The sequence below is a fragment of the Symphalangus syndactylus genome, chromosome X (genome assembly GCF_028878055.3).
Source record: "Symphalangus syndactylus isolate Jambi chromosome X, NHGRI_mSymSyn1-v2.1_pri, whole genome shotgun sequence".
In the NCBI taxonomy this organism is placed as follows: Eukaryota; Metazoa; Chordata; class Mammalia; order Primates; family Hylobatidae; genus Symphalangus; species Symphalangus syndactylus.
The window spans coordinates 29,483,387-29,502,943 of NC_072447.2; the positions used below are offsets into that span (position 1 = coordinate 29,483,387).

At 38.8% G+C, this 19,557-nt stretch overlaps 2 protein-coding genes across 9 annotated transcripts in view; both read right to left on the reverse strand.

Annotated features, from left to right (window-relative positions):
• VEGFD (vascular endothelial growth factor D) overlaps positions 1–18,316 on the reverse strand; it is a 38,899-nt gene extending 20,583 nt beyond the window's left edge. Inside the window, exon 1 of the mRNA XM_055267597.2 lies at positions 17,611–18,316. Coding sequence (XP_055123572.1) covers positions 17,611–17,700 — 90 coding nt within the window. The 5' untranslated portion in view covers positions 17,701–18,316. The remainder of the gene's footprint in view (positions 1–17,610) is intronic.
• A 240-nt stretch (positions 18,317–18,556) lies between these two features.
• Positions 18,557–19,557, reverse strand: part of PIR (pirin) — a 105,395-nt gene continuing 104,394 nt past the window's right edge. For all 8 annotated transcript variants that reach the window (XM_055267601.2, XM_055267598.2, XM_063634555.1 and 5 more), the window contains one exon: positions 18,557–18,874. In XM_055267601.2, the coding sequence (XP_055123576.1) occupies positions 18,762–18,874 (113 nt within the window). In that variant the 3' untranslated portion in view covers positions 18,557–18,761. The remainder of the gene's footprint in view (positions 18,875–19,557) is intronic.

The following is a 19,557-nucleotide window of genomic DNA, read 5'->3' on the forward strand; positions in this document are numbered from 1 at the left end:
GTTGCTGTCATTCTTAGTAATAATTATATCAACGCGATTTGGAATTTGGGTTAGTAGTTCCATTTTCATTCAGAGATTCATTTTTCTTTCTCATTATTCTTTCTCCAACATTTAGAAGTTTTATGGTTGTGCCCCATGATTCCCTGGGTCCTGAATCTGAATCTTGTTGAGTATTTATGATTCAGGGATCAGCTCAGCTCACGTCCTAGTTGCAAGGAAGTATCTACTTCCTCCTTTGCCACCTGTTAAGTAATTTCATAGAAGTCACAGCTCCAGGCAGCAATGAGCAGTAACTCTTCCTTCCTCTTTCATGGATCTGATGTAGTGCACTAAAAGAGCCCATTTCCAACTGAAGCTGAGTTTTTGATGGCCCCTGTTTTCTAGCTCAGATCCATAAGTACTGCAGCTTCAGCTTCATGGCTTTAGTGCCATTTCTGTAAATGATTGTCATCTGCAGATGTTTGCCATCATTCAATCAATTTTATATTCTATGGACTAAGAATGATCTGAAAACATGAATCTACAAGGTTATCGTACTTGGGAATCCAGATATGAGTGTGTGTCTGTGGGTGCATGTTTTTAATAAAGGCGGGAGAATTATAAGCTGGGGGAAAGAGGCAACAGACAGGAAGAAAGAGAAAGCATATGCAGGAGAGCTAAGGCAGGACCTAGAGGGGTTGTTTTGACATAAGTGCCAGAGATAAGTGGATGTAGTGTGACTAGATGAGAGGATCACCGTCAGAAACAAGAGGAAAATACAGAATGACATGGGTTTGTAGATGGCAAGACTGCCTGGGAAGCTCAGTGAGCTCATACCTGTGGTTTCTCACTTTTCTATAAAGTTTGAATCAAGGCAAAATTCTGGGAGTGAGGAGTGGGGAGCATGAGGATCATAGATCGGGTTTGTGAAATTGGCTTGCCACAGCTTCTTCATCTAAGAAATCTGGAGATGAAACGGAACAATTGCTAATGTCTCTGGCAGCTTTGAAATTGAATGCTTCTCCATTAAGTCATATTTGTCAGTAGTCTCTCTTTTCCTGATTATTCATTCTCTTCTAGTTGGACAGTACTCCGTATACAATTCAGTCTTCAAAATAAAACTTTGTGACAACGCTGCTTCCACGTGAAAATAATGAAACCAAGCAGCTTTTTAAAGATTTTAGAGTTGAAGCATATTGAAAGGATTTTTATGTATTGAGGCAAATTTCACTCAATACTATCCAAAAATACAAGGCCAGGCGTGGTGGCTTACACTGGTAATCCCAGCACTTTGGGAAGCCGAGGCGGGAGGATTGCTTGAGCCCAAGAGTTCAAGACCAGACTGGAAACATGGTGAGACCCTGTCTCTACTAAAAATACAAAAATTAGCCAGACATGCTGGTGCATGCCTGTACTCCCAGCTACTCAGGAGACTGAGGTGGAAGAATCACCTAAGCCTCGGGAGGTCAAGGTTGCAGTGAGCCATGATCTCGCCACTTGCACTCCAGCCTGGGCAACGGAGTGAGATCTTGAAAAAAAAAAAGAAAGAAAAGAAAAGAAAGGAAAAAGAAAAGAAAAGAAAGAAAGGAGAGAAAGAGAAGGAAAGAAAAACAGGCAGATGTATGGTTTTATTATAGTTCTTATAGGATTCAATTCAATCTTAGAAATATTTTTAAACTATCCAACTGTGAGAACTCAGGAGAAAATATCAAATCTCTGGATTGAATTAAAGTAATTAAATGGCTCATACAACTTGCCTCATCATAAAAAATGCAGTGTTTACTCAAGTACTCAGAGTTATTTAAGCTTACTTTCAACCCCAGAATTTAAAACCTAGTTTGAAATAACAGAAATTGCAGACAGTCATTTTGCTATTTTAAGTGGAAGTACTAACAATTAAACATAAGTAGAAACCTGACAACTAATTCATCAAGGGCATACATTTTCAAAGGGTGGTTCAAGAATGGTTGTTTGTTTCCAATCGGCTTTCTGCACTGGTTGATTTTTGTATAATGAACTTTGTTATCCACTTGGGTAAGACAAAATTAAAAATTAAAAAGTGTGATTATCCCAAATATATACTTAAACCATTGATTTCAGTGGTCTTAATTACTAAACCTTTGCCAAGTAAATTGCTCCTAATTTCTTCCTATTTTCTGATGGAAGTGCTAATCAAAATTAAAATAATTAAAAGGCTTTCATCAAGAGGAAGAAAGTGAAGCAGGGTTACCAGATCTCTGCTTTTTATTACAGCGGCAGCTTTTTTATGGTAATTAATTCAAGACTACTAGCAATTTCAATCTTAAATAACAAATCGTTCTCTAATTTCTTGGCTACCACAAGCCAGCTTCTAAATTGGGAGGCTTAAAGTCTTTTTAATAAGACTTCACCATCATTTGAATGTATGCTCCTTTCTGTGGTACAATTTCAAGGGTAGTCATTTCTCCTTTTGTTAATTTCTAAGTTCACACAGCATTCTCCCCTGAGGAAGCATGAGCATCGCCATAGCTTCTTAAGTATTAATTTAGGTCATGGGTAACCAAGATGGCAGGCAAGATATTTGGAAAGGTATAGTGGTGGGGTTTGTAGGAGAAACTTAGAAGTGTCTCATGTTGTGAGGAAGTCAAAAGCCTTCTGTACTCCTACCAATTTGATCTCTCAATTTCCAGCCCCTCTCCTTCACCAAAAATACATATCCAGTCAAGTAACACATTCAAAGAGTGAAGAAAGGCATAATTTGGGGATATCAACGAGCCTCAGTGAAAAAAAAAAACAGCAAGGGGTTCACTTTGGTTGGGCATAGAGCAGGTTTAGGAGTGGGGAATCTGGCAAATAAGTTAGGAAGAGGGGCTGGTGTAATGAGATACCACTTCACACCCAGTAGAATGGCTATAAACAAAAAGACTGACAATACCAAGTGTTGTAAGGGATATGGAGCAACAGGAACCCTCACACATGGCTGATGAAACTGTAAAATTGTAGTGTTGCTTTGGAAAAGAGTTCAGCAGTTCTCTAATAAGCTAAATTTATTATACAACCAACTAATTCCACTCCTAAGTTTCCAGCCCCTAGAGACAGAAAATAGATTATTGGCTGCCTGAGGCTGGGAGTGAGAATGGAGGGTTCATTGCAAAGGGGCATAATGGACCTTATGTGGATGATAGCTATACAACTCAGTAAATTTCCTAATATACTTGAATGAAATTTTATAGTATGTAAATTCTATATCAATATAGTTGTATAAAATTTTTAAAAAGAGGAAGGACTGGAGGTGTGAAGACCAGGCTGCTTTGACCCAATTTGGGAGGCAATGAAAAATGTTGCATAGTTGAACAATGGAATATTACTGGACATCCATTTTATCAACTTGCTCTTTCGTTCATTTCTTCTCGTTTTGACCTTAGTCATGCTGTTTCCTTTGCCTGGAATGCCACTCACTCTTTGTCTAACTAAATCTTTCTCAGCTTAGATGTTACCTACTCAGGGAAACCTCCTCCATAACTCCCACCCCTGCCTAGGTCTGGTCCGTCACATGGATTTCTAGCACCCCATCCTTGTCCTTCACAACATGACCAGTAACACTAATGAATTGTGTCATTTCTTGTTATCTGCTTGTCTTTCCCACTAGGTCATAAAAACCACCTGAGCAGTAATGGTATCTGTCTTATAGCAATAGTAAGAGCTCGATAAATATTTATTAAATGTATGAATAAACAATTTGATTCACCAAAAGCTATAGAAAAAGTAACCCTGAGATTATTCATGTATTCAAACTACATCACTACCTCACTTGTCTTTTGAATATCTTCTTTCAGTTCTCATTCTAGGTCCAAAATAAATGCTACTTCTTCCATCAAGCATTTTATGAAGTCCCTAACTTAGACTATATTATTTATGAACACCTTGTATTTCTCTTCCTAGACTGAGATCTCTTTGAGGGTAGGATATGTGTATGATTCATCTTTTTAAAGTAATAAGCACGTAATACATATCTGATGAAGGAATTTATAAGTAATAAATACATACATGTATCTGACAAATAGCAATTGGGCCCAGGTTTGTGTGGTCTGTTGAATATTTTATATGTGGTACTGCCTCTCAAAACTTAATGTGCATACCGGGGGATCTTGTTAAAATGCAGATTCTCATGCAGTGGGTTTGGGGCAAGACAGGATGCTGCATTTCTTTTTCTTTTTTCTTTCTTTCTTTTTTTTTGGCTGAGTACAGGGAACTTCATTGGTGGTACATGACCAAGTGGGGCTCCCTAGGCCCTTCCCTCTTCAGGGGGTCTGCATGGAAATTGTGAGGAGAGGAGATTCTCAGTGTGGTGGGGACTGAGTGTGGCAGGGATTCCCAAGCAGCTGAGGGCCTCTCTCTTTCTCTCATGCTCTCACTGGGGCTGTTGGTCCTGGGGCGTTACTCCTTGGTATGTAGCCAGATTCATTGTCATACCAGGAAATGAGTTTGACAAAGTGGGGTCTAACAAGTTCCCAGGTGATGGCAATACTGTTGATTGGCTGACTGCACTTTGAGAAGGGTTTAAAGCAGGGGTTCACATTGTTAATTTTAAAACTAGCAATCTATAAAGTGCATCAGGTCAACTTGAATAAAAGCACTATCACAGCCAGGTTTGCCAGTTTGCAGAAACTATCTAACTCTTCTCTCTCACATCAACGTTTGTAAAATTAATGTGTTATAGTGGAAAATAACATGCAGATTAAACAAGAAAATTTTTATCTTTTTTTCAAGAATATAGCTGGCAATCTTTAAGAAAGATGATATATCCTAAATAGCTTTGCAAGTAATTTTCTTTTTTCTTTCTAGCATTTGATGTCTAAATAATTTTGGATATCTTTTTATTAGACCATGTTTCTGTCTTAATCTTAAACCCAATAACACTTGATTTGCCTTCTATAACCTATTTATTTCAAGCATTCATATTTGAATTTACTTGGGAAGAAAGTAAATCTGATGGCTCACTGATTTTTGAAAAGCCTGAATAGAATTGGAAAGGACAGAAAGTTAGGAGAACTGACTAGCTAAACTGCTACAGTATGAAATTGGTATTACAGGAGGGAAAAGTAAAATTATTCTTTACCTGAAACTGACTTCTTACAGTTAGCGCATTGTGCTCTTTCCAAGTTCAGCAGCAGTTCTATCAGTAGTGCCATCGAACCTGGGTATATTTATGATTTCTTTCAACGTTAAAAAGAAACATAGTGTTGCTCTTTTTCTTAAAGCATCAGTGAAATTATGGAAAATTACTTAAAAAATGAATACATCATAACAGTAGAATTTATTATGAGAGCATGTAGTATGTATCTGTAGCCCTAACACACAGGATGAACGTTTTACTACTACCCAGATTTGTGTTGAACGAAAACATTGTGTATTGGAAAGGAGAATTCAACAATTAACTGTTGAAATTGTGAGATTAATGTTTAAAAAGCTTTATGCCTATTTACAATTTGGGGACAAAAAGGCAGGCTTCATTTTTCATATGTTTGATGAAAACTGGCTTAAGATATTTGTAAATAGAATCAAGAGCAAAACTGCACAAACTTGCACATTGGAAAGTGCAACAAGTTCCTGTGATTGCAGTAAAAATATTTACTATTCTAAAAAAAATGAGAATTGAAGACTTAGCCAGTCAGATGAGTTTTTTCACGAACCCATTGTGGAAATTATTGGATTAACTGAGCCAAAGTGATTATGCGTTCTCCATCTATTTAGTTAGCACTCTGTATCGTTATATACAATTTACAGTACATGTATAACTTGTAGCTATAAACATTTTGTGCCATTAAAGCTCTCACAAAAAAAAAAAAAGCAGGGGTTCAAAATCTTGGCTTCTTCTTGAATCTACCTGGGAATAAGCTTCAAAGAAATACTGATGCTCCAATCCTAATCTCAGAGATTCTCATTTTTCGGGTCTGGGCTGCAGCATTGCCATCAGGAGTTTTTTAAAAAACTTCCCAGGCGTTAGCCTTAGAGGAAGACGGGTGAGGGTTATATAGGAACTCTCTATATCGTCTCTCTACCACTAATTTAGAGCATGAGAAATGCTGTTTTTAAGTTACAAGATCCAGGTTAACTCCTGAACTTCATACAGGTCCACTAGTCTTCAAATGGTCGATGTATGCTCAGAAATAGTCTTAGTCTTTAAATCTATTTGATGTATACCTTGGGTTCAAAATATTTGTATGAGTATCTTGCTGACCTGGATTTGTAAATCCTTTTCCTATATCAAGATACTTGACTGTTTGCAGGTCAGCTCCCAACCTGTACGACTTTTTCAAGGTTGAAGATCAACAATATCGCTTTTCAGGCTAAACAGCATGATGAAGTTGGCTGCCTTACGTGATGCCATCCTAAATGACAGACTAAATTGCCTCTCAAATTCCCAAAAAGCCAAACCAACCAATTTTTCAAAATAAACTGAAAGATAATAGGTACTGCTTTAACCTACTGAATTCAACAAAAAAAGTATAAATTATAATCCTTTCAAAAGGCAACCCTAAAAGGTATTTGAAAGAAGATATGAGAATATAAATATACATGCCAAGTGGAAGAGGCTTTGGTTTGGGAGTACCTAGCCGGTTCCAATGCTGGTTTTGAGCTGTAAGGCTGTCAGCAAAGAAGGTTTAAGGGGGGTCCCTGGCTACTTTTCTCAAAGAGCTGCAAAAAGCTTTTCTTGAGCCATTCCAATCCCATGCTATTAACAATCCTCTTGTTCTATATATATGGAAAAGGAGGCCAGCTTTGCTAAATTCATCCCCGGACCACTTGAGAGCCATGGGTCTGAGACTATCCTTCCAAGGCTTTAAAGAGCTGTTGGTGCTATTTTCTTTGTCAAGTTGTGTTGGCAATATGTCTTCAGGAAGGTTGGTGATAAAAGGGTGTGATGAATAGAATTTGTATATTTAGAATACCCAGAAGCTTTAGGGTGAGTTATGGAAGGGACACATTTCACACAACTTTCCCTAGATTTGCTTAAAAATTTACAAGTGTTCCCTGGGGGGTGTGGTTCTCTTCTTACTCACCCTGGAGCTCAGGGACACTGCAGTCAGCAATTTCCCTTTGCAGTGGGTTTGGGGAGGTGAATTCGGTTGCAATAAAAATAATTCCATGTTCCCTCTACCTCTTAGCAACTTCTTCTGTTTCACTGGAAGAGCATTTTGCATTTCCTGTTTAACCTGATGGTTCAGGCTCACCCAAAACCACCAAATTTTTCCTGGTTTTGGGGTCCAAGTAGCATGTCTCACTTCACTCCCAGCCTTCCTCAGCAGATGTTCTCCCTCCCCCACCTGTCGAGGTATCTTCCCAGGTCAAGTTAGATTTGTGAGTCTTTTGTGACTTTGCCTCCCATAGCTCTCAGTTGGAAATAACATTCCCCAAGATGAAGCTTTGCCTAATATAGTAAACCACTCTGTCATCTGGAGAAACAGCTTACTGGAAAGGAGAAAGCATAGATTTGAATTGTTCAAAACTGGTTTGGAATGGTATAACACTCTGGAAAATGTGTTTGCAGTTTCTTATAAACATATGCTCACCATATGACCCAACAGTCCTACTTCTGGGGATTTTACCCTTGATAAATGAAGGCTTATGTTCACATAAATACATGTACATGAATGTTTGTAGTAGCTTTATTCAAAATAGCCAAAAAACTAGAAACAACTTATGTGTCATTCAATGGGTGAATGGTTCAGCAATCAATGGAATACTACTCAGCAATAAAAAGGAATGAACTACTGGGATATTGGTAGAATCTCAAAGGCAGTATGAATGAAAGAAACCAATCTCAAACTGTTACATACTGTATGATTCCATTTATATGACATTCCCAAAAAACCAAAATGACAGTGAACCAAAAATACAAAACAACAGTGAAGGAGAACAGATCAGTGATTGCCAGAGGTTGAGAGGCTGGGAGGAGGATCTGACTATAAAAGGATAACGTAAGTGAATTTTTGGGGGGTGATGGAATAGTTCTGTATCCTAATTATGGTTGTGGTTATATAAATCTATACATGTGTTGGAATTCATAGAACTACACACCAAAAGGGAAAAAATCCATTTTACTCTATAAATTAAAAAAATAAGCTGTCTTTGAATCCAGGCACTACCCTTTCTTTCTTTTTTTTTTTTTTTTTTTAGCTATTTGACTGAGGATATGGTATTTGACTTCCTTAAGGCTTGGTTTCCTCATTTATAAAGCAGCATTGTTAATAATAGGTCACCTCATAAAGCTCATGAAGAGATTATATGTGGTCATATGTAGGAAAGGGTCAGGTATACGGTAGGCACACAATAAATGTTGCATTCCTTTCTTTCCTTCCTATTTCCTTTCTTTCCACACATAGGTGTGTCCTATGTGTTGGGGTTTAGAAGTCTGTGTTTTAGGGCTGCTGATACTCCTTAGGAGCCAGACAGGTGAGCTTGAAAAGAGCAAGACACGGCAACTCCAATCATAGTAAATAAACATTAAAAAATTTTTAAAAGACAAATTTCCCAGGGTAAATCAAAGACAAACTTTTTCTCTCCACCTTGCCTCCATCTCCTTTTTAAAATGGTTCTAGGAGGTATTTTCAGATAGAAGATGAATTTTAAGGTATCTGCTCAGGCTTTACATGTCTTTAGAAGTGTGTAAAGAAAAAAACAACCCACATTTTACATTTTGATGTTTCGTTATTAGGGTCTGACTTTACCTAGAACAGATGACACCTGATGGTATAGGGTGTACTAACTAGGGCAGGGAGAATGCACACTTGCTAATAATTATTGCTGTAGCTATGGCTGCTGTGGCTGCTCAGATGGAACTTGCCAAGGGTCTGATCTTGCTTCTCTGAAATCCAGAAACCTGGCCGTTTAAGGTTGGGGTGGGCTCGTCTTTCATTTCAGAGGCCTCATGCTACCATTGGTGGTTCTGGTGGCTCTTTTCTTTATGCAATTCTATATTCAAATGAATATATATGAAATCCAAGTTGTTTAATTAAACTTAGACTGAGGAAAGGAACTACAAATGCAAGAAAAGAGTGTGTGTGTGAATATATGTGTGTGTGCGTGTGCATTTGCGTGAGTTTGTGTGCATGGCTGTCTGGGTTTTTTAAGGACATACTAGGGGACTAAATGCCTGGGACCTCCACATCCTCCAATTTGATGACAACTGCTTGTGGTTTTCTCCCAGCCAGATCATCTAGCACTGGGGGAGATGGCCATGCCCTGCCTTTATGTGTTTGAAATCTGTGCTCCACTCAAATGCCTCTGTTCTCACTTGACATAACTGTGCTTAGGATATGTGGGGGCAGATGGGTGTGGGATGGGCTTGAATGGCAAGATAACCCCAGACCTTCTAGAAGTATGCTCTGAATAACCCCAAGGGGTTTCTGAGGTCTGTTACAGTCTATCACTGATCTCCAAGATCAAGGGCCCAGTGTGCCACCCAAAGCCTTTATGGTGATTAGGCTATTGTTAAAAACAATTTCATTTCCACTTCTAACTCTCTGAGGGAGGGATATATTTCCCAGCCCTATTGACCAATGAGACATTACAAGACATGATGCAAGGAGAGGCTTGAAACTCGCCTATGATTGCACGTTTTTCTATTTCCACCATCACTGCAAGCACATGCTCCTGCTAGCCCACTGATCAAAGGAGGATGAGAGACACATGGGGCTGACCTGCACCAAACCTATGCCTTGAGCCTTAATCCTCTGACTCCCAGCTGACTCGGAGACATAAGTGAGAACAAGGTAGTGATGTTTTAAGCCACTGAAATTTGGACTGCTTTGTTACACGGCATTATTGTGGCAATAGCTAACTGCTACAGCCCTATTCCAGCGAAAGTATAGCATAATCCATTGGATGGGAAAAGAATCCTTATGCAAAACTTTATTGTCCCTTCTACAAAGCAGCCTTGCTATGCCAGTGGCAGTCAGCCCAGCATACCCTCTTTCACATTTCTTCCCTAAGGATCTAGTGTCCCACATCAAAATCCACTGATCTCCTCTTCCTCTTCCTTATCAACATCCTCTGCACTCTCTAAGAAGCCCAATCATCCCTAGTCTTGCTGTGACAATGTACTAACTGAAGCACACCATTGCAAAGTTGTTTTCACTTTTTCATTCCACTCTGTTCTTTTTGTGCAGTTTCTTATTTAGGGTTTTTTTTTTTAGCATATTCATTCAATCAAAATCACACTCTTTCTAACATTCTCCATAATGGAACAGTAAGTAACAGCAAGAATTTGCCATAGGGACATTCAACACACGTCATTTTCTCTTTCCAGAAGCAATGTTAGCCAAACCTAGATTTCAGGAAACCAATACTTATCTCTAATATGTGAATGTTATAGTTACTTAGGAATACTCAGTGAATGACAAAAAGAGAATCAGCATAAAAATTTACATTACTCAAGTTTCAGGCATAAAATTATCCTTCCCACTGGCCAAATTGAACTCCCTGACGGTTAGTAAGACATGCAAATACTTAAGACATCTTTATTTTATAAAAACATCATTTCCACTCATATGCCTGGCACATGGTAGACATTCCACAAATATTTACTGAATGAATATGTGTCTTTCCTTTTCCCAGGGAGAAGATGCCTCCTGAGAAATAAACCTGTCTTCCTTCAGCACACTTTACACCCCATTGACCAGCCATGGTTGTTTCCCATCTTCACTAACGTTGTTCTGAATGTGGTAATGTGATTTTCCAAGCAAAGTATACGTTCTTCCATGCATTAAAGGAGGCATGACACATGACAGAAATCGGTGAATTTTTTTTATTCCATCTCCTTCTACTCCTCCCAAGTTGTCTCAATACAATTCATTTTCCAGCAATGCTGTAAAATTGGGAATGTTTTTGACATTCTACAGTCAAAGGTGTGTTCAGAAGCACTTAGAAGTCACCAATGTGAAAAACTCACCATGTGTCACAGTCATTAATACGGTTTGTCAAATATTTCCATCTCTCTGCCTTCTGGGCGCATGGTGGGATTGCACTTCCTGGCCCTTTGTGGCTAGATGGGGCAGTGGGTCAAGGGGCTGCAACTAGAAGTAATATGTGTCACTTCTGGGCCAGAGAATTTAAGTGCCAGGGTGAGGCTTTCTGGGGCTCTCTCTCCCTCTGTCATAGTGATTCCTATAAGATTGGATACTCAGCCAGCTTCATCCCCATGTGGAGTTGACCCCAGACGAACCAGGCTGGTCATGTGGTATAAGCAATAAATAAGTCTCTGTTGTTTATGAACCAAGATTTTGGGGGTGTTTGTTTTCACAGCATATCCTGGCCTAACCTGATAAAGTATCTGACCAGAGTATTTTGCCACAATTTACCATGATTTTACAAACAACCTAGCACAAAATGAAAGCGTAGGTAGCATTTCTAAGGATCTCAGGGATGAAGGAAAACATCAAGATGTTGAAGTTTTGTCCAGACCCCTGTGCAGCCAGATGCTACTTTGCTCATCTCTCTTTCTGTTACCAACAGGCTGGAATAATGGGCTCTGATGACTTCCTTGTATACCTGTGGCTCCTAAAAGGGAACGCCTTATAGGATGGCTTGTGCCTGGAAGGACAGTGGAGAAGTCTTTGATACATCCACACAAATCCTATCCTATGCCCACAGGAAAATAGCACAGGGTGAATATACTGCCTTAAAAATGCTTTAGAATTTTTTTTAAATCATGAAGTCAGACAAGCCATCATGAGAGTAGATGTTGGAGATGATTTAATGGAGTAGTTCATATCCTGATCCTGGGTATCTAAAAATCCTGAGGTCTAGTCCATCAATCAGTCAACAAATACTGTTTTTAGTATCTACTCTATTACAGGCTTTTCACTGGTGATTGGGATGCTGCAGTAAACAAGACAATTAAGAGCTCCTTTTCTCAAAAAATTTGTATTCTAGTAGATGGCGACAAAGCAATAAATGTATACACAGGCAAATAAAACATGTCAGGTATGGATGTGTACCATGATGAAGATAAAACATATCTTCATATGTCTCAAATATATGAAGATAAAATATATCTTCATATATCTCAAATATATGAAGATAAAATATATCAATTTATATATAACACAATTTATATATAAATTGTATATATATATATGTGTGTAACAATTTATATATAACACAATTGCCAAACTATGACCCATGGGCCAAATCTAACCTGCAGCCTGTTTTTGTACGGCCTGTTAGCTAAGAACAATTTTTTACATTTTCCAATGATCGAAACAAATTTTTTTTAAAAAATTTCATGATGCAGGAAAATTACATAAAATTCAATTTTTAGTGTCCATAAAGTTTTATGGGAACACAGTCACACCTTACATGATCTTCCCTGGCTACTTCTCCAACCTCAACAACTGCACTTCTGGTCTCCACTCACCCCACCTCCAGCTGCACCAGCTCCCTGGCTAATACCCAGACATCGAAGCTAACTTGCTGCGCCCACCATGGCCACTGCACTGATGGTTGCCTCTGTCTCTCTTATTTCCTTCAGGACTCTGTAGAGATATAACTGAATCAGAAAGGTCTCCTCTGATTTATTCAGTACTGTATCCGCTCCCCCTACTTGATTTTCTTCATAGCATTTATCACACCTGACATGTTACAGATTTGCATATTGTCTGCCTCTACCCATCACACTTGGAATGCAAATTTCAAGAGAATTGAAACATTGTCTTATTTCCTGCTGCATTCCCAGCCCCTAGATTTGTTTCCTGCTTCATTCCCAGCCCCTAGATCAGTGCCTAGATATATAGGTGCCCAATAAATACCTGTTGAAAAAAATAAATGAATGAATTGTCAAATATTAGAAAGCTCTAATGAGAGACAAGGGAGATTCTTTATGAACCAGGACATCACAACCAGCTAAGGCTTTCATGATGCAGTGGCAGGGGGCCTCAGGGTGTGATTGCTGTATAATGCCCTAGTGTCTTCGTAGGGACTGCAAGAACTAACGGCAAGGAAGACAGAAAAGTGAACTCACCACCAGAAAAGCAAGGGAAGAAGAAATGCTTCCATCTCATCTTTGTCTCATCTCAGTCACATTCCCAATTATATACAGTTTCCACTCCCTCTGTTCACCCTCAGTTGTAGAAAAAAGTTGAGCCTAGAAATGTGCTCAGAAACAATTTTACTGTCATTTTTGTGCCTATTTCTGTAGCACCTCTATCCAATTGTGGTAATAATAACTGTATCTGGGAGTCCCAGATCTTATTACCTCAAGTTCTACATGGAATCATGTGTGTGGGCAAATACTATATTCTCATTCCAGAAATTGTCTTTGGGATTTATAGTAAAGGTTTATCCACAGGTCTAAAACAGGATTTTTATGCTAAGAAATAAGTCATACAAGGAAGTACTATATTGAAGATGTAAGATATTGAGGGTTCTATTGTATCCTGGGTACCAATAATACGCTATAGAGATATAAATGTTTCAGTCACCAGTTATAAGTGAGTAACTGGCTTAAAACAGATGTGTATAGAAGCATATAATTCAACACACTTAACTACAAGGTCATAAATAAAGAAGAAATTAGCGGAAAGTATTTCAGATGTCTTTTGTGCCAAGGACTGTGTCTGACAGAAAAGTGGACAAGAGCTTGCTGGGCCATTTGACCAACATCAAAGTCAATGGACTTCCCTGTACATGACTTTGGAACTGGAAATAGGGCAGGGAGTAGGAGTGGGACTGCTTCCTGGAATTAAATATGGAAAATACACCTCAGTCCTTGTTATTTGATTCACTGTAGAGACAATTCCAGGAGAAGGCAAGCAACACAAAGGTAAAGAAGTCTTGTGAGCCATGTGGCTTCTAATGAAAGAAGTATCCCACGTTCCTGTGGATCTTGGACTGATTCTAGTCTTACACAGAATGTGAACGACTCCATCACCCACCAATAGTCTTCTACCAGTGTAATTAAGAAAGAAGGTGGATAAAAAAAGATAGTATACAGGGAAGATAAAGCAGAAAGAAACAAATTCTGTCAGAAAAAAGTTGTGAAAGCCTACCATGGCCTGGTATTCCTTTGCTGCAATAGTGACATGTCTTCATTAGTGACATTGAAAAGATTTATGAAGGCTGGCTTTCCCCAGCATCTTCAGAAGACTCGCAAAATTTCTGGGGACAAGAATTGTTTATTAAATAAACCAGAAATAGTGCTGGCCAGAAGGCCAATGTGAATGAGAGGAGAGTGAAGATGTAGATACTTATTTACCAAATGTCCAGAGTGTCTACCACATTGTACTTAGGGCTGTCACATACAGATGTGTCTATATGCATGGAGCACCCTAGAGTTGTGCAATGCACATCGTGTACAACTGTATATGACTGTCTGAGCTGTATTAAAAAGCTGGAGAAAATAGAAACAGAAATAAATTCCACATCTAGGCCATAATCTGATTATATTAATGAACCATGCATAGGTACTGGGTTAACATTATTCCTAGAGGAAAACGTGTTCTTCTTAGACTAAGAAACTTAACAGCTAAATAGTATACACAGTGGATTTGAAATCTTAAGTTGAGATTTTCAAACAGATTTGTCTCAGTTCACATGTTCCATGCACTGCTGACTCCAAACAGCTATCCTTGCAAGCACAAGTGGAAAGACTAATGAAATTAGGAGGGCTTACACCCAAACGGCATTAAGCACAATCGTCCAGAGCACTAGTAGCTATTTCATGATTGCTACAGGAAAAAAAAAAATCTTCACAGACACCTAGAACTATCATAGAGGGAATGCTAGTCTAAGCTGGAAAACTGGACAATGTTCAAAGCTAGAAAGTGAAAACTGGGCTGGGGGTGGCTGGAAGACAACCTAGGAGCAAAATTGGCATCACCATCCATTCTGGAAAAGAGGTGGTTAGAAGAGGAGAGGGTGGGCCGGGCGCGGTGGCTCACGCTTGTAATCCCAGCACTTTGGGAGGCCGAGGCGGGCGGATCACGAGGTCAGGAGATCGAGACCACGGTGAAACCCCGTCTCTACTAAAAATACAAAAAAATTAGCCGGGCGTGGTGGCGGGCGCCTGTATTCCCAGCTACTCAGAGAGGCTGAGGCAGGAGAATGGCGTAAACCTGGGACGCGGAGCTTGCAGTGAGCCGAGATTGCGCCACTGCACTCCAGCCTGGGTGCCAGAGCGAGACTCCGTCTCAAAAAAAAAAAAAAAAAAAAGAAGAGGGGAGGGTGAGGAGAAATACATATGGACCAAGTACTGAGGAAGACCATGAATTTCTTATAATATTATTTCAAAAAGTAAAAAAAAAAAAAAAAAAAAAAAATTCAAATACCACCATCCTAAACCGCTACCACCGTGAATATGTTTTCACACTACATTTTAATTTTAACAAGAAGAACTTTAATGTTTAGAAACATTATTTCCTCTTAGATTTTCTTTTCTTAAAAGTTGGGGAAAAAAAGAAAACTATAACCAATATTATATACCTCATTATCCCTTACCACTCAGTCATATCTATGCCAAAACTTCTGTTTAGCTATAGGCAATCCTTTCCTTCATATCAGAAATAATTTAATTGAGCGACGGGTTGGGTGGATATAAGTTCAGTATATGTAGCTTCACTTTTTGAAGGAAATTCTGACATATTCTGAAAAAAATTGCTAATCATATTAGTAAGCATAGAATGAAAAAAATTGCTAATCATATTAGTAAGTATATAATGCTGCATCCTCCACGTGTAACGACTTGTTTTCTGTCACATGCAAATTCAGCTGCTTTCCTTGGTTGCTCCATTCAACAAATTTATATATTAAAGCATTCAAAGCATTTAAAACTTCGCAGTGCCGGCCGGGCACGGTGGCTCACCCCTGTAATCCCAGCACTTTGGGAGGCCAAGGTGGGCAGATCACGAGGTCAGGAGATCGAGACCATCCTGGCTAACACAGTGAAACCCTATCTCTACTAAAAATACAAAAAATTAGCCCGGCATGGTGGCATGTGCCTGTAATCCCAGCTACTCGAGAGGCTGAGGCAGGAGAATCGCTTGAATCCGGAAGGCAGAGGTTGCAGTGAGCCGAAATTGCATCACTGCACTCCAGCCTGGGTGACAGAGCGAGACTCCGTCTCAAATAAATAAATAAATAAAACTTCACAGTGCCCAGGACACCTGAGACATTCTTGGAGCTTGTGCTCTTTTAAAGAGCTGAGCAACCTAAAGAATATGACTTATGTCCAACAATTCAGAGTCTCCTTTATTATAGCATCAGATAAAGTGATGTTTTACAAGGAAAATGGAAATATTTTAATACTCAAGGAGCCCAGCACATCTAAAGGATTTCCGTTTTATGAACTTACAAAAAAGCTGGACAGTCCGAAAAGTCTTACTTGCTTCAAACAAGTCAGACTGTTTTCTCCTGTTACCTGTGCTTACATTCAGATTCCCATTTACCTACGATCTGGCCTTGAGATCCACTATCAAGGCTGGTGGCAGTAAAATGGAGCTGAACACTGTGATTTCTCCCATGTACATTTGGAATTTGAAAAGTTAGAAAAGTGCTGGCTGCCAGACAAGGTGACTTCCTACTCACCTCCAGCTCAGTGTTCAACATTTTTAAATATCAACCCCCACCCTCGCCAGGCCACCAACGCCAGCCAGGAGCCTTTGAAGACATCTTTCCCCCGTGAAATTTGAATGTATACCGTATTTTAAAATACATACCATATGTACTCTATGTACGTCTGTGTGTGATGTATCAAAAGAGTAAAACTTTTTCATCCCTCCACGAACCAATTTTCCCCTGCTGGGGGCGATATCACCCCTGTTGAAAATGCACGTCCTAAACAACAGCTACAAAAACTCAAACACATTTGATTGTCTTTTCAAGGCCAGAAGTTCCTAAATCAATAATGATTTAGCACCACTTCAGTCAAAACAATTACATCCGAATCATTTTCAACATAGAAGCTTAAAATATATATAATCTATGAAATGCATAAAATTGGGCTAAGTATTGTTCCAGCAGTCAGCAATATTCTGGTTAATTTTTTGCATTACTCTCAGTTCGTTAAGCTCTATTTGATGCTTGCTCATAGAACCAAAGATTTGATTAGTGTTGAATTTTACACCTTTCAAGAAGCGAAAAAACCAAACACTCTCTAAGAAAACATTTTTCTGGATGGCGGCAATTGGTAATTTGCAAAAGCAGATAGAAAATGTCCACAGAAAGCACTGCAATTTTCAATTTACCAAATGAATAAACTAACCTCTGCTGCTCACAAAGACCTGAAAATAAATGGCCCACAAAGTTATCAGTCATAAAAACAAATCAACGTTTCATTAAAAAACCACTATGCCATCTGCATATGCAACCGAGGAGAAATTTCTCCATCCAAAAAGATTCCAGACTGCTCATATTCTACCATAACTTCAAAAAACAACCAACCCCCCCCACCCCCAGCATTTTCAAATACTCATGGCCAGAAGTCTAACAAGACTAAGAAACAGAACAGTCACTAACAAATGCAGGATATATCCTGTCCAGTCCACTACTAGGATGGTTCTGCATTTTCATATTGTTTCAAAAATAGGGCAAACAAAGTCCTCTGTATGAGCCAATAAAAAGAACTTCATCACATTAAAAACCGAGCTCACCTACCTTCACTGGTCCATGTTCATTACTGGAGCCCTGCACCAGCTGGACGTACAACATCATGAAAATATTCACCACTACCCACTCTCTGTACATTTTGAATATTTCAATATCCACTGATTACTAAGCAGTTGACATCAGGCAGCTAGAGAAAATTGTTTCAAAAGGCATTCTCCAGAAGGAAAGTTTGAAACCTCAAAATTTCACATAGAAAACCAAATAATCAGTTCTGATCAAAATCCAATGAAATTATTTCAGTTAGGCAAGGTACGCTTTTTTTGCACAATCTTAGGGGTGGGGAGAGAGAGGTGAAAAAAATTAAAATGTTCTCATGCCCAAAAATAATCAGAAGGTGGACATGTCTTCTACCTGAAATTAGAAAGCACTCTAAATTTACTTCATGTCCAGCAAATTAAAAAAATCTCTCCACCGTATGCCGCAGGTTCTAGTTGCTTTGTAAGGAGGTGGTGTGGCCACCAATGCTTACAGCTACAGAAAGCTGGAACCCAACTCTGGATTGAAACTTTTTTGCACAACCTTCATGGAAGCTTGCAGAAGCATGTGTCTTAAATCTGACACAGATTTTGGCAGAAAATGCAGAGAAGTCTTGGCTGTAATCCTGTTGCGTCCCTACCAATAGCAGGGCAGTTTTAAGAACTGACTCAAATGTTCAGGGCTGCCGTTATTTTAAAGCAGATAACCTGTAACATGAAACCCCAGCACATAGCTTTGACCTTTGTATCTCAGTAGGATTGCTTAAGAAGGGACCTCAGATGCTCATGCATCTACTGCCAATGACACACAGAAAGCAATCAAATATGATTTTTAAAACCTGCACATGCACAAAAATAATAAAAACATCCATCCATACATGCAAAAAAAGGCAAACATACACAAAACGACTTTTTAAACAGAAGCTTAGTAACTTAAGTATTTCAAATGAAAACACTGGTTTTTAAAGAAACAATGATTAGGTTTATTTGCATGTGCCAGGAAATATCCTACATTTATTGTTACAAAAACCATGCTATCACTTTAGTGTGGAATTCTTTAGAAGCACTGGCTAAATAAGCTTTAGAAATGGAATGCCTTCAATGGCTCAATCTCACAAATGGCAAAATTCTAGGACACATCGAGACCTGCTTTTCTGCTTTCCACTAGTTCCCAATCTTTGATTTCCAGGTTTTGGCCCTTTCAAACCCATTTTTCGCGTTTCTGAAATCAAGAATGGCTTGAGAAATCTCTTCATTGGTGTTCATCACAAATGGACCTAGGGCAGAAAGAGGCATTCAGAAAGTTCTGGGTGGCAATATTTTCCTCTACCACTAGAAATGATATATATTTTTGTAGTTCTTAATTTAAAACAAAATCCAAGCACATCCGAAGAGTAAAAGTTTATTTTCACAGTGTTCAATCCCCAAGGACTATAAGATGAGTTTCTTGACTAGGATTGTGTATGATTATTGATTATAAAGATGAAACTTCAGATAAATGCAATGGCATCTCACCCATTCCATATAGGTTTCTCACCAGCAATGGTGATCTTTTTTATTAAAAAGAGTCTTAGATTCGGTTCTATTACAACCATTTTTGTAGTTAATTTTATAACATTAGCTGATGTCAAGAATTGAACCCATCTGATACAAAGAACTGACAAATCTTATCATAGCTTTCGTGTCTAAGCAGCATATAAGGCTGTATACTTATTTGAGGATTCTAAGTCATTTTTTGAAAATTAGCAGCACCTATTGACAATAAACAGAAGATTATAAAAATTTCAAGTCAAAAAGCGTCGTTTTTTTAAAAGTTTTCTAGGGGTTGGCAAATGTTTGCTAGGAAGGGCTAGATAGTATGTATTTTAGATTTTGTGGGTCAGACAGTGTCTGTCTCAACTACTGAACTCTTTCATCAAAGTGCAAAAGCAGCCATAGATGATGCAAAAGTGAATAGGTG